Source organism: Callorhinus ursinus, unplaced genomic scaffold (assembly GCF_003265705.2).
Source record: "Callorhinus ursinus isolate GAN/ISIS: 27379988/994484 unplaced genomic scaffold, GSC_fseal_2.0 scaffold11, whole genome shotgun sequence".
NCBI lineage: Eukaryota > Metazoa > Chordata > Mammalia > Carnivora > Otariidae > Callorhinus > Callorhinus ursinus.
Genome location: NW_027397073.1, coordinates 44,581,208 through 44,596,045, shown reverse-complemented (window position 1 = coordinate 44,596,045; position 14,838 = coordinate 44,581,208). Strand labels below are relative to the sequence as shown.

At 48.5% G+C, this 14,838-nt stretch overlaps 1 protein-coding gene across 4 annotated transcripts in view; it reads right to left on the bottom strand.

Annotated features, from left to right (window-relative positions):
• The window catches only part of KCTD1 (potassium channel tetramerization domain containing 1), a 175,681-nt gene that overhangs the window by 79,296 nt on the left and 81,547 nt on the right, over nucleotides 1–14,838 (bottom strand). The window contains exon 1 of one of the 4 annotated variants that reach the window (XM_073898384.1): nucleotides 9,875–10,403. The exons of 1 other annotated variant lie outside the window; for it this stretch is intronic. Coding sequence is in view for 1 of the 3 variants with exons in the window: in XM_025886752.2 (XP_025742537.1) it covers nucleotides 7,371–9,179 (1,809 nt within the window). In the remaining 2 variants the exon portion in view is untranslated. 2 more of the 4 variants (XM_073898382.1, XM_025886752.2) reach the window with 2 other exon arrangements.

The window sequence follows — 14,838 nt, the reverse complement described above, 5'->3', positions numbered from 1 at the left end:
ACTAGGGGACCACACACAGCAACGCAGAAGCACAGACTCACTGCAAATACTCTTTTGTGTTCTCTGCTATTTTATTTATGCACTTATTTTTGCTTGTTGCTAATAAGTTCTCTCTTAGGCTGCTCCAGGAAAGCACCTCAGGTATAATATGAATCCAGTGTTATAACACCTTCTCTTTATTGGATTTTTCTATTTGAACAGTTGGTAAGAATTTTGGAATCAACGGACTATGGATTTAAAAGCAGACACTCTGGAATCAAACAGGCCTCAATCCAAAATCCAGGCATAGTTTCTGATCAGTTATTAGACCTTAAGCAAGTTAGTCAAGTAAGGTTAGTTAAACCTTGGTCTCCTCCTTCATAAACGGAAATGATAACCACAACTCCTTGAGGGGCAGGATGAGGACTAAAGGAGAGACCACACGGATCGACGCTCATCAAGATGGTCTGCACATATCAATTGCCTGGGAATCAAGTGAAAATGCAGGAGCTGACTGAGGGGCACGCTGTGGAGAGATCCTGCATTTCTGACAAGTTCCCAAGTGATGCAGAGGTTGCCGGTCGGTAGGCCACGGTAAACAAAACAAAACAACACAAAACAAAACAAAACAAAACCCTGGTATGTCTTGGTCATTATTAATGATTACACTCCGCTTCCTAACTACAGAATCAGTCAGAGGTTGTGACAGCTGACATAAAAACTCTGCAAGGAGGGAGTCTCGTTTGTCTCCGCAGACTGCAGCCCATTAGGATGAGAACTCTGTGGCCAGAGCACGCCCCTTGTTCACTCCTGCCTGGACCGGGTCCAATGGCTCACCTAGAACAGCTAGGAAGCTGGGAATGCTGAAACAGCTCTAATTTTAAGTTACTCTCCTTCAAACTACCTGGCAAAAAAACATAGCAAGTTCAAGTCTCATAACTAATCCACAAGCTCAAGAAACTTCCCTTAAACACTTACTTCTCAGACCACAATAACAAGATGGGAGGATTTTCTCATGTATCAAGTTGATATACACGTGTGTGCATCTGTATCTGTATGAATGTACTATCCATGATCATGCTGTCTAAATGGGGGAAGGTGGAGAAATTACAAATACCAAATAAATATGTATGTACATATATAGTGTCTCTACTAGCTTGGTCCCTGGCATGTGGTGGAAAGCATCCGCATGGGACAGGTGCTACAAATAATAGTTCCCTTTTTCTTGAGTTGAGAGGAAGGGTAGGGGCCGACTGGTGACACCTGACTGAACTGGGTTAACCTGCACCGGAGACATGGAGTAAAACTAGAAAATGATGATTAAAAGCTTCCACACTAGTCCTGACATTCTAATTTGGTGACCATATTCCTCACAAAGGAAGTGCCATTTATCTCTGCCAGCCATCCTTCAGCATTCCTTTCTGAATTCCTCTCTTTTTTTCCTGGAAGCCCCCAACCTAATGCTCTCTTAAATCTGTCAACCCTTTCGGGTAGCACATTTTTACCTCCTTCCTCCCAGACAGGATCGAAACGCCCATCTTCCAGGGTTCACTGCCAGGTGATCAGGGGAAAGCAGTTGTTCAAGGTGTAAATAAGGCTAGATCCTCCCAGGAAAGGTCTGCATGATAAAGGTGATTTTCAAATGCCTACCTGGGAGGGGAGGGGTGCTGGGGTGGAGGGGCCAGAGGCACAGAATAGCCTGGTGATGTGGGAATACCTGAGCTGCTCTGGCAGGCTCCCAATCCTCTCCCTTCAAGGTTGCCCCAAGTTTTCCAGGGTTATATACATGGACTCGCTTTATGACTTCCATGCACCCAGCATATTAAACACAACCAAACTCACTGCCTGGAGAGCCAACAGGGGCTCAACTGATTGCAGTCACTCAACAGGAATCACAGATCTCAGAATGCAGTGGGTTTCCAGAAGGAAGTTCCCACTGGGGTTCCCAAAGCAGTCTCAGAGCAAAGTGCTGGGATAAAACCTCTGATCAAAGTTCAGATGCTCTGGACTGTATACAGTCCTATAAGAGATCACCTGCTTTGTTGTTTTTGAAAAATCCCGCACATGGACCAAGTTTAGGATAGGATATGAATAAAAAAGAAGTGACTAATAAAAGTTGGCAGTCATATATAAATGTATCTTTTTTGGGGAGAAAGAACAGGCTCTGTCAGGTTGTTAAAGTATAAGCTGAAAGGAAGTCTGACTGTAAAGAAAGTTGAACAGAAGAACAGGGAGAATTCCTGAAAACCTAAAACACGTCTAATTAGGTTTGGTCTCCTGTGGTAGAGAGGATATACTGTAGTTTAAAGCCATGGGCATTAGAAAATACAGCCCTTGCTATGGTGAGGTATCTCAACTGGCTTAAACACTCATTTATTTCTAGACTATCTAGAAGCTCAATTCTTGTTATAAAAGACTTGACACCATTCAGAGCCCATCCTCTCTTGAAGAATAGCAAGGGGAAACTTTTACAAATCTGAAAACCCAACGGGCCGAAAATCTCACAGAACCTGAAACTTTAAAAGTTCATCTGTTTCCACTGTGTTGTGCAAGTATCAAGCAGACAATCCCTCCAGCTTGAAGCGCACTAACTTGCCCATCCTCTACAAACCCCCACTGAGGACTGAGGGCAAGGGCCAAATCCTGCTCCTTTAGACAGCGCTTCGCAGGTAGACAGAGGCTGGATCAACAATGGTTGACTTGAATTCGGTGTCTTTACACCACTAGTGTTCAATAAAAAAGTCTGCCCATGCAAAGTTTCAAATCTGAAAGCTACGTTTTTCTTTCATTTTGGTTCATCAAGGTCAACAGATGGCCCTTTTTGGACCAACTAATTTCCCCTCCCTTCTCCTCTTTCTAAATTGTCCAGAGAAGTCTTTAAAAAGGCATCCTAACTGGTACGATGCAGTGAAGGATCAATCAAGAGAAGTAAACATAGGTCCCAGAAATAAAGTTCTAGCAAATGACAGACCCACCTTGCATGTTTTTTCCCAAGATTTTCAACACGGGCAACCGTACCGCAACTCCTACATCAATTTTGCTTTTCAAATGGCAGCTAGGACACCAAAAGGTTAACTTGAAACTGAACTTTTTATTAAATAACTGAAGTGGGGTTTTGACTGGCCTAGGCCAAGGCAGAACCCGCTTCAGCAGTTCTACATGCAGGGAGCAGTCCTGCCTGCAGAAGGGGCTCTCATGTGTAGTGACAAGAGGATGGCCTTTTAGGTAACATCTATTTCGGGGAGCCAGACTTTAAAATCCGGGTGACACAAAGATTTGAGTTTTAAATGAACGCGAGCCACTTTCTCGTTTGGCGGCAAATACTTCTTTCCCTGTTTCCTGGATCAGATTTAATGGTGAGCTGGCATACATGCAGGTTCACAGCAATTTAAAATAATTCACTTGTATCATGACTGCAATAATAACATGTAAGAGTTAAAAATACAGATTTCTTTCCCAAAATGACTGCTGCTACACATTAAGTGTTTCACCTTTTAACTTTATTTTGATCTGGTTTTAATAGTTAATGAGGCCAAAATCCTGCCAATGCAACTACTTGCCAAGTGAAAAATGGATTAATTTATAAAGATTCCTGGTACAAAAGCCACAACAGTAGATGCTCAATAACTGTTTCCTGCATGAATGGAAAAAGTTACATAGCTATGTTACTGACATTTAGTTTCTTCACCAATCTGAATGGGAGAGCCAATATTCCTGCAGTAGAAAAAGGAAGGTAGCCATAAACTAACATTAAAAATCAGGAAAATACCTGTTTTAAACAGGGCAGCTAATCCTAATAGCTCCAGATAACCATTGCAAGAAAGTCTTGTTACAATTGCTTTGGCTGTTAAACCCACTACACCCTTCATGTTTACAGAAGTTTGACTCCCTCCGTAAGAAAGAGAACAGCCCTCCCAAATTAAAAACAAGACTTTGCGATTATTTCAGTAATACATAAAATGCATGTTTGTTCATTTCTATTAAGCAGGCAGACTGAATATTGCTTCTCCCTTCCCACACTAAGCACCTGAAGGAAGACTGTTTTCCTAGTGCTATCAACATCTGACTTCTCAAAGGCAAGGCCACTGATGACTGCTTGTGCCCCAGAGAGGCTGCTCCAATTTTCAGCTGGGAAACTGTAAGGCCCGACTCTGGCCTCTAGCGAAGCCAAAGAAACAGACACGGACGATGTGCTCCACCAACTCCAGAATCTCCCCACTACTTATTTCCTACCTGCAGAATTCCTTAGAAGTATTTCTGGAAATAATCTGGGTTTAAGTCAAATAAGAACAACTGAAGACACCTTTGGCACAAGCTTACGGATGTGTCTAAGTCTATTTTAGGGAGCTGATTTTCACATTTTTGTTTGGTGCTGGAGAGAGGCACGGTTTATAAAAGCTTTAGCAACAAAGCTATGATATTTAGAGAATCTAAACTCTTATTATATTCTTTTTGTGTAGATGATAAAGACTAAAGTTAGAAATCTCTGTAGATGGATATCGAAGCTGAAGTATTGTTCTCTGAGGCAGGAAAAATGCTGTATTTTCATGCAAGGAGAACAGCTCTGAAAATGTAGGATGGGCTGTGCTAAACCTTTTTAAATGTACCATGTCATCTCCAAGATTGCTAAGAAGCTGCACCAGTAATGGATCATCTTAGGTCACAACAGCTATGAAGGAGGAGGGGAGACAAGAATTGCCCTTTGCTTTTAACAGCCATTCCAGAGAATTAGTGAACTTCTTAAAGCAACCATCACAACCATCACCATAACTCCTCCACGCCCCCCCAAAATCAACAAAAGCCAGGAACTTCACATGAGTCAAAATCACAAATTCCATAATCATTAATCCTTGAATGCATTCATTTTTCAACCAGTCCCACAAATGACACACTTAGTAACACTCTCACAAAGTAAAAATTAGAGTAATAGGCTCTTCATATTTTTGAGAAACTTTGCAATGTTAGAAGAGATCAGAGCATCAGGGTGTGAGTGTTACCATGAAGCCTAGAATAATATGGTCAACAGTGGAATTCCGTGCACTACCACTTGATGAGCCGAGCTGATATTAAGGTTAGACAGCCTATGTTTATAATTAAGTAATAATGACTGAAGCTCAAGGTACACACAGCATTTCCTGAAGATTAATGACCGGCAAGAGGAGTTGAGCTCCTGAAGCAGTGCCTTGGGCCAGTAACCCCAGCCAGTCAACAATCCCCAGGAAACGCCCTGGACCTCAAATGGTACAGTGATTTTAATAAATACAAAAGGAAAAAGTTTAGTATCGGCTTTCTACATAAACTAAACATTTGTTTCATTCTTAGAATGCGCAGACTTCAGAAAGCGAGCTCTATAGGCGTTACTAAGGAGTTTCCTTAAAACTTCTTAATGCTGATTAAAAAAAACTTACTTTAACATAAATGAAAGGCTGACCTACATATGTGCAAAAAGAACAACTTTTTGTAGTGTTTTAACTACAAGGAACTTATGCAAAAATAATGTTTGCATAATAACAATCTAGCCAACATATGGACACTCAAATCTATATGTAACTTTAATCTATATTTATCTGACTATAACTCAGAAAAAGAAAAGAATCAGTAGTCAGGTTTAGAGAACTGATTTATCTTACTCAGTGAAAACAAGACTGTGACAGAGCAACTGCATTTCTTAGACCAAAACAAAACCCACTCAGCAACTCCCTCCTCCATCTTTTGTGAATCTTAAGTCATGATTCTATAGGACACTGATGTCAAGAAACCAGCAGACAGATGCCAGTAGACAAACTGTTTCATTATTATTCCATGCAGATCTAGACTTTAATAAACTTTCTCAGGCATTTAACTCTTAATCAGGTGCTACTCTACACCAGGATGTTTCAAGGGTCTTACTTGATCAGAAGAATTTGAACATTTATTTTTGCTTTCAAAGAAAAAGCAAACCCAAATTCTCCAAAGAAGTCTCCTCTCTGCCCTCACAGCTCCATAAAACCACCCCCTTAGTCTGTCGGAAATGTACCACGCACACTGGAAGTAGAGAAAGACACATAGCCTGCAGGTCTTGTGTATTTTAGAGAACTTTGGTGTTTATATTATCATTCACAGCCCCTTTCTCTGCTGGCCTTGAGGCTTGCTGATTTGCTGGTAAACTTTTGAAAGGGTCAGTTTGTCTAGAACTGGAATTTCCACTTTGGAAAAAGCACAGAGGTACCTGACATCTGTTCCTTGAAGGGCCTGCACTACCACCTCCAGACTTACAGTCGAAATTCCTACTTCTGCTTGATGGCAGGGAGGTCAAAGCTGTAAAACCTCCAGTGGCTATGCCTGCCTGCAGAACAGAGCACAGTCCCCAGAGACCTTCTGATTTCTGGCTCCTAGAGAAGAGTCTCCAAAAGATGAACACAATTTTAAATAATACGAATATATTCCTCTAAATAGTAAGACAAGAAGCATCCAGGGCTTAAGCCCTCCATCTCAACCTAAAATTTGGTAGTGCTTAGAATTAAATAATTTTAAAACAGTTCCCTAATCCTTGATGAGGACTCTGAAGCCCAGAGAGGTAAACTGATTTGCCCAAGGTGGCTCAGCTTCTGGGCTACATTTACAACTCTTAATTGTGGGTATTCTTGCCACACTACTGTGCTGTTTGGTCTTAATGAAATATCTATATTCTCGAGTCTTATCTGCCCCCTAGATGGTGAGCCCCATGGGGCTAGTGAAAGGCAGCAAGGTTTGGTCCACACGGTGCTGGGCACCACAGGGCACAGAGCATGGCTGGTAGTGCGGATACCCCTTTCCATCTATTAACAAGTGACTTCAGTTTATGGAAACTACACCCCAAACATCACTTTACGTCCAGCTACCTGTTACAGCATAAACTGGCACTGGACTGCCAATCTCTCCACTCCCCACCCACATACAGGAAGTGGGCTTGGCATGTTTTCTTTTTTAGTATCAAATCATTTTTTTTTAAATCTTCTTAAGTTATGGCGAATATGCAAGAGAGCATTTTAATGGTTACTTTATTCAAATATATTTTAAGTAACTGCTTCCTTTATATGCACGGTATTCCGGCACCCTGCCTTAGAAAAGTCATGCATTCAATGGAGAGCCGGGCTGCCTCCCACGGACCTTTTGTTCTGCGAACTTTGAAGTTTTAACCTTACTGCGCAGCAGGGATTTAGGGAGCGTGCCTTCTCCCATCTTTTAAGGTGAGATGTAAACTTTCCTGAAAAGCACCAAGAGTTAGGCTTCCAAGGGTGAGATCCAATCTGGTTCAGTCTATTTAGTACTTTTTAAAACTCCTCCCCGCCCCCACCCCAGGCCTGCATTAGCACGAGTTAGTCCCGAAACGGTACCAGAAACATTTCATGCATAGAGTTTGGTTTGGTTACCTGGGTGGGGGAAACAATGGCAGGTGAAACTACTGTGGGAGAATTGGTGCTTCTGTGCCCATTGGCTTCTGGAAGAAGAGGCAGGGGGTCGTGTTTCACGGAAACCACCACCACCGCATCCACAGGCTCCGAGGGGCGGATACAAAGTCTTTTGGGGGAAGAGGGGCCGCAGATATCCCCCGACCCGAACACGGACTCGTACAGAGCGCGCTTGGGCGCAGCCTCGGATTTCACGTCGGGCCCGACCTGGCTGTCTTTGGGGAGGATATAGGTGTTCCCCAGCGAGGGCGGCTGGGGGCGGTGGTGGTGGGAGGGATGGGTGGGGGGATGGTGGGAGTGGTGGCGAGCAGCCCCGTTCAGAGCCTCCGCGTAGCAGCCCTGCGGGGCGGGCGAGCCCAGTTTGGTGCCGATGCCCGCGATGCTGTTGAGCGTGGCGATGGAGACGGCGCCGATGCAGTGGTTGGTGTAGGTCTTGGAGAGTTTGGCCGCCTTCGAGAGCATCTGCATCCTGGTGCCCAGCAAGTTCTTGCCGATGGCTTTGTTCTCGTACCAGGTCACATCGCCCTCGCTGCAGTGGTCCCGGGGCCGCTGGAAGAACGCCTTGCAGAGGGGGTTGCGCTTCGACAGGTACTTCACGAAGCTGGCGTAGGGGCAGAACTCGGTGCCCGTCTCGTACATGCGGGGCAAGTTCTCCTCGTCGCTACTCTCGGCACGCTTCTTGCTCCACGACGACGAGCGCGACTTGTGGTAGGGCCCGAGGGACTTAAAGTAGACGAACTTGCGGCCGTCCTCGTCCATAGCCAGCCCAAAGGAGTCCTCCTCCAGCTCGCGCTGGTTCTCGCGGCCGCGCGTGCAGAAGTACATGCACGTCTCGAACCAGACCTTGTTGAGCAGCCCGAAGGGCGTGTTGGTGCTGAAGACGCTGGAGGTGTAGAGCTTGCGCAGGTCGGCACGCGTGATGGCTTGCTTCTGCACCACGGGCCCGGCGCCCTGCTCCTCGAGCTTGCGGATGACCGCGGCCAGTGTCAGGTTGGCGCTGCGCAGCTCGGGGTCCTTGGTGAGGTCGAGCGTGCGGCAGTACGGGGGCTCGTTGAGGTAGCGGTTGAGGGAGCTGCGGATGCTGATGAGCGACGACTTGCTGTAGAGCTGGCCGCTCTTGGAACGGGCCTCGGCGTAGAAAGAGCGCAGCACGCGGCACAGCGCCCCCTTGTCCATGGTCTCAAAGTCCGGGCTCTGCGCCTTCTCGCTCAGGTACTCCCGGAAGATGCGCACGGCGTAGCGGGTGGCCAGCCGGGTGTTCTCGCTCAGCCGGGCCCGCTCGGGGCGCTGCAGCACGTCGGGGTCCAGCTCGGCGCTGTCCCCGGGCGGCCCGCCGCGGGCCCGGGGCGCCAGCAGTCGCGGCGGCGCCTCGGGCTCCAGCGCGGCGCTCTGGTCCATATTGATCATATGGACCGGCTCGGGTTCCAGCTCCTCCCCGGCCGAGTCCTCGGGCTCCAGGGGCTCATCCCAGTCCAGCCCCATCTCTTCCTCCTCCTCTTCCTCCTCCTCGTCCTCCTCCAGCCCCCCACCTCCGTCCTCCTCCTCCTCGTCCCCCGTTATCTGCACCTCCTGGATCTCGTCGTCCTCCTCCTCTTCCTCCTCCTCCTCGCCCGCGCTGCAGTAGTGCGGGCGGCCGTGGCGGCGGCCGCGGCCCCCCGCACCGCGCTCGCCCTCGCCCCGCTCCCCATTGTTCTCGGCGGCGGCGGCGGCGGCGCTGGCGCTGCCGCCCGCGCTGGTGTTACAGTCCCCGCTGCCAGGCATTCTCGCCATATTGCCGTCTCTCTGCCAGTCCTCGGGCAGGGCGCATGCGCTATATTGGACCGCAGCGCTGAGAGCTTTTGTGTTTAATGACCTTCAGCTACCGGGAGGCAAAGCCGGGCTCTTAAAGGAGCCGCGCTCCAATTGTCAGTTCGGAGCGCGGCTCCGGAGGGGCAGCGGCGCGCAGGGGATGGAAGGGAAGGGAGGCGGGGGTAAGTTAGACAGGGAGAGGGTAAGGACTGGGACTGGCTGGACCCTCTTCCTCCCCAACCCCTCTCCCTAGTCCTAAGAAAACTTTGAAAGGGGGAGGGGGAGAAAGGGGAGGGAAAGCTGTCGGTGGGGGTGAAACACTCCCAACTTACCCTCTGGCGGAGTGGCGCGCGGGCCCGGGCGGGAGAGAGGGAGGGCCGGCGGGAGGGCGGGGCGGTCTCGCTTCTCTAAGTAATGCCCGAGGAGCGGTGCCCCTTCCACCGCCCCCTCATTGCCCCCCAGAGCCGGGGGTTCGGGGAGGCGGCAGCGCCGGGCGGGCCGCGGGTGCTGCTCGGAGAAGCCCGTGTCTGGCGCCGCCCGAAGCGGAGCAGGCAGGTTAATGAGCAGGGTGGAGGAGGCACGGCGAGGCCCCGCACCCTCTCTGCGCCCGCGGCCAGGGCGCAGCGGGCGAGGCTTGGGAGCGGGATGGGGCTGGCGGCGGCGGCTCCCCCACCTACTTGCTGGCGGCGAGGCGCGGGGGCCTGGGGCCAGCCGCACGGCTCCCAGCTCCCTTTCCGACTCTTGCAAAGGAGCGAAACACGCCCCACGTCAGCCTCATCCCTTTCGACTTTTCCAACAGCCTCTTTTAAGCTGTCATTAAAGACCTGGGGCGCTCCCCGTAGGTCTAGGGCAAGTCCGCGCCGGTCCCGCCAGCCTGGGGAAGGAGCTAGAAAGAAAGACTGGGAGGGGCGGGTGGGAGGGGAGACACGGGGAGAGGCGCTCGGGACCCCAGGGACCCCTCCCCACCGGCACTGGCCGCCGCCCTCCCTGCCTCGGAGCACCCTGACATAACTCCCTCTGGCGAGGCGCTCCACCTGGTTGGAGCTCGAGCAATGCCCGTCCCTAAGGCCCGTCGGCGGGCGGGCGGGCGGAAAAAGTGAACTTGGGTCTCGGCCGCCCCCGCCACCGCCACAATTCCGGCAATTCGGATCCCGGGCGCGCGCTCGTTCCAAGTTTGCCAACCGCCATTCTTTCGCCCTCGGGGCTGCGCTGCCTCCGGCGCACGGGGGCGGATACCTCCGAAACTGGAAAGGCGGCCAAAGAGCTCGCCGGGTCCCGCTTTCCCATAGGAGACACTGTCCCACTTCCAGCCGAACGCCCGCCCCCGGCGCGCCCAGAGTCTGGGCGCGTCCTCGCGTCGCCGCCTCCCGCGCTCTCCCGACCCAGGGGCAGCGCCCCCAGAGACGCCCGGGACCTCGGCTGTTTTCTTTGGCGGCACAGCCCCGGCCACCTCCGGAGCTCGCACTGCATCCCAGTCTTCTCCTCCTCAGGCAGTCCGAGTGTCCCCTGGCGCTCCCGCCGGCTCCGAATCCCAGGGGCTGGGGAACGAACGGAGCCAAGTCCCAGCAGCGCGACCCCCGGGGCGTGCCGACCCTGCAAGGAAACAGCCTCGCTAGCTCCTCCGGGGTGTCCTCGGATTTGCCCCCGAGTCCTAACTCTAGGCACTTAAGCTGTATAAGTCTTGTCAGTTGTCCGTCTCCCCGCCCCCTTCCCGGATCCCCCGTCTTGCTTTCAGGGCAGTTTATAACTTTACGCATCAACAGAAACCCATCCGTCATAAAATATAAGAGGGAGGTAAACTAGGTTTCTGGGCCGTGTGGGCGTCTAAGTGGGAGTTGACGGTGTCTTCAGCCATCAGTGCTCGCCCTACGCGTGTTTTCGCGGCCCTGGACCCGGCAGAGCGTTGGGGAAACTGCGCCAGGTGTGAACAAGTTGGAGCAAGTCGGTGCCTCCCGGGCCCCCTCCCGCTCCTCGGGCACACACACACACACAAGACACACGCTCTCATCAGCCCTGCTGTCCTCGGGCGCACACACACACACACACACACACGCACACACACACACACGACACACGCTGTCATCCGCCCTGTTGTCAGCAGAGAACCCTCCGGGGAAGTGAGGAATTCGGTGGTTGCACCCCTCCGAAAACATCCCCGAGGTGCTGCCCGCTTTGTCCGAAATACACTGGGTCCCCGAAAATATGTAGGAAGGCGTTTGTTTGCTTGTTTCCCGGAGCTCAGGGCAATAGGCAACTAAGTTAGCTGCATACGCAAACCCGCGCACACACCAGTCGCACAGGGCTACTTCCGGAGGGCTGGCCCTTTGTCCCGGGATGCTCCCAGGTTTTCCGGGCGCCCGAACACTCGGGAAGGGAATTGCATCAGTGTTGAACACTCAGGTGGGCGCCCAGCAAAGTTACCTATCAGGGGCTGCTCTCCGGCGGCCCTCACGGCCAGCGCAATGCACCGAGGGGCTGCGCTCCGGGAGCGGCCTGGGGACACCGGCCCACTCTCCAGCCCCGGAGCGGAGCGACTCCCCAGGTCTCCCCACTTATACAGGCGACCCCCCCTCTCCAGCCCCCCCCCCCGGCTCCCCTCCCGGCTGAGCGAGCTGCTTTGAATTGCTTGCAATTTGCCGGAGGCGGTGTGCTGGGTTGGACGCTCCGAGAAACAAAGCAACCAAAAACAGCTCCCAGTTGACGTCAACTTATTTCCAGAAAAGAAAATAGTTTTGTGCTCCCAGGACAAAATTCCCCCCAGGGCAGATCTCTACCGGCAAAAGCCAAAGGGGAGAGGGGGGTGATGGGCAATAGCAGAACCAAAAAACCCCAAGTGCAAATAAGTTTTTAACGGATGTAGCCAAACAACAGCTTCAGATGCTGCCTGGACAGTTTGCAAACAATAGGCAGGACCCTCGCAGACATTAGATAGAAAAACGCACCTTGGAAAGTATGCCTTGGCCTGATTTTCTGGCAACTATGAATCTGCTTCGTGGCACCAGCTCCTGAACAGCTACCAAAATTCTTTGCCCATTAATGATTCTTCATCAAATATTGGAAAAGACCTCTTCAGGTTAGAACCTACAGTATCTATCAGGAAGAACACCCAGAAAAACCCTTCCCCCCACCACCAAAGGTAAATAAATAAATAAATAAGTTGCTTAATTTTTAAAACCCGGAGACACAAAATTACAGTTGAGTTCATAAAGGAGTTCAAGTCCAGGTTTAGTAAATGATTCCTTAAAAACATCTTGTGGTACCATACACTCACTACCAAATGAGAGCATCAAAAAGGCTTTCTTCTTATTATTTTGGTAAGGAAGCAGTAGTGGTTGTCTACTATCAGCCCAGCTGATAAAGTGGGATTCATCCACTTTGACTCTGCCCTATCATAAAGTCCACTGAACTCCCCCACCACTTACAACTAATGGCTCCTTTGTAAGGATGATTCCTTTATTTCTTGTGCAGAATGCATAGCTTCTTCACTTAAACTGATTCCAGTCCTGTATGAAACATTTATTACAATTATTTCACTGTCACAACTCATTACTATAAAAACTGTGCTGAGATGTTTACATCTTCAACAAGATGCTCCACATTTTTTAGCTCTTTCATAATCACTAAAAAGTATCATCGATATATTTGTGCTCCTCCATTTCTTAGACTACCTGAAAGTAGTGACATGGTTATTTTGGAAGGAAAAACTCCAGATGTTTCCCCTTCATTTTATAACCCGTCTACTCCCATTCCATGTTCACACATTATGAGAGGTTATACCATATAGACACATATGCATTCAGCTCTTTTTCCTCTTTGCTTCCAATCTACTGAGCATCATCTGTTAGATCATTGGTGTAGTTGCTTTCTATCTGCCTGTTTTCTTTGCTACGCCAATATACCTTTGTAGTTTAGGTTGGAGCCTGGGTCATGGTGAGCACTCCAGTCATTTACATTAAATGAATGAACGAACAGATCTGTGTTTAGTTAGATCTATATTTAGCAAGAAACTTCTTGGTAAAAAATCTTAAAATGCCATGGATCTGAATTTCTACACTAAAAAATCAGGACAAAAAGCAACTGCAAGGCACCATTATTGTTTGCAACTTAAAATAAATGTAAAGACTGCTTTGGTTTACTATTTCCCTACCATAATTTCCTCTCTGGTAGAACATACTCTAGGAAGTTATGGCAGAAGTAGATTGAGGAACGGAGGAATGGACGTGTCAGTGTATTAAAAGGGGTGGTTTGGGGAGGATTTAAATGGATAAATTCAAGAAATTTTGTGGGCTTTTGGGGGCAGAGACCAGAAAAAGCATTTGGTTCATCACATTCAAGTCATGCTTTCTTGATTTCACTACTAAAAGATTCATAAAGTACAATGGAGGTTAAATCGTATTTCAAATTTGAAGCTATTCTGATATCTTTGTTTCAAAGTTTCACTGTTAAATTCTGTTGAATTCCCTTGAAGTTCATCTTGAGTAATATGTTTTGAACTCAGATGAAAAACAGAACCCATGTACTCTAACTCTATAAAGTGGAAGCAAAGAAAAATAACTCCAGAAGAGCAAAACCTATGTCTTATTTATTATTGCATCTCTGGTACATTTTCAACACAATTCCTTAGCATATTTTAGCAGAGTGGTTGGCACATAAGAGACACTCAGTAAACACACAAATATTTGTGTGTGGGGAGAGAGCTAACCTCAACAAAAGGATGTGTAGCAGATTGGTTAAAACTTCATCTTTGAATCAGGACTGTATGGGTTTGAATCCTAGTTTGGCCTTACCTGTTGCCTTTTTATTTTTTTTAATTATTTTTTAAGATCTCATCTGTTGAAGTAATCTCTACATGTAACGCGGGGCTCAGACTTACAACCCGAGACCAAGGGTCACGTCCTCTACCCACTGTGCCAGCCAGGTGCCCCATCTAGTTGCCTTTTTTTAATGTGTTGGTTCTCTCATTATTTTATTATCTGCATGATAATTAATAGCCCCTACCTCATAGGATTATTTCAAGAATTAAATGAGTTAATATGAGTAAAGCACTAATACAGTGTCTGGAACATTAGTAAACATTCAACTGTTAGCTCTTTATTTATTAAGGCTCTATTTTCCAGGCTTGATTACAAAAAAGAAAAGCAAGGCCAGAAGGGCTCATAAAGATTAAGCCACTGGCTCAGGATCTCCCAGACCTTGGTAAGGCAGGGAAGTTTGGCTTCATAGCCCACACCTTAGCCACTTGACCACATACAGCTTTCTGGGAACCAAAGAATGAAAGAAAACAAAGTCTTCAAGGGAGCAATTACCTACCATTAAAACACTTTTATGGGTCATTTGATTTGGGAATCAAATTTTGCAAAGCCAACATAGTACTAAGCTGAGTCCTAAGCTTGGATTGCGAGCAGAGCAGAGATGCCCTAGGAAACTGTCATCTTTGTCACTTGGTACCTAGAACAGTAGCACTATTTTCCTGGGCTATTAGAAATAGGGACCCATCTGTGTCTTAGAAGAATTGACAGTCAAGAATGTTAGAGGCCAAAGGAATGCCCACAAACCCAACCAGACTAGAATGAGGCGTTTTCTATTGAAATCCTAGGCTGTTTTGCATAAATCTCCTGGGGACAAGGAGGGTACTACCTAT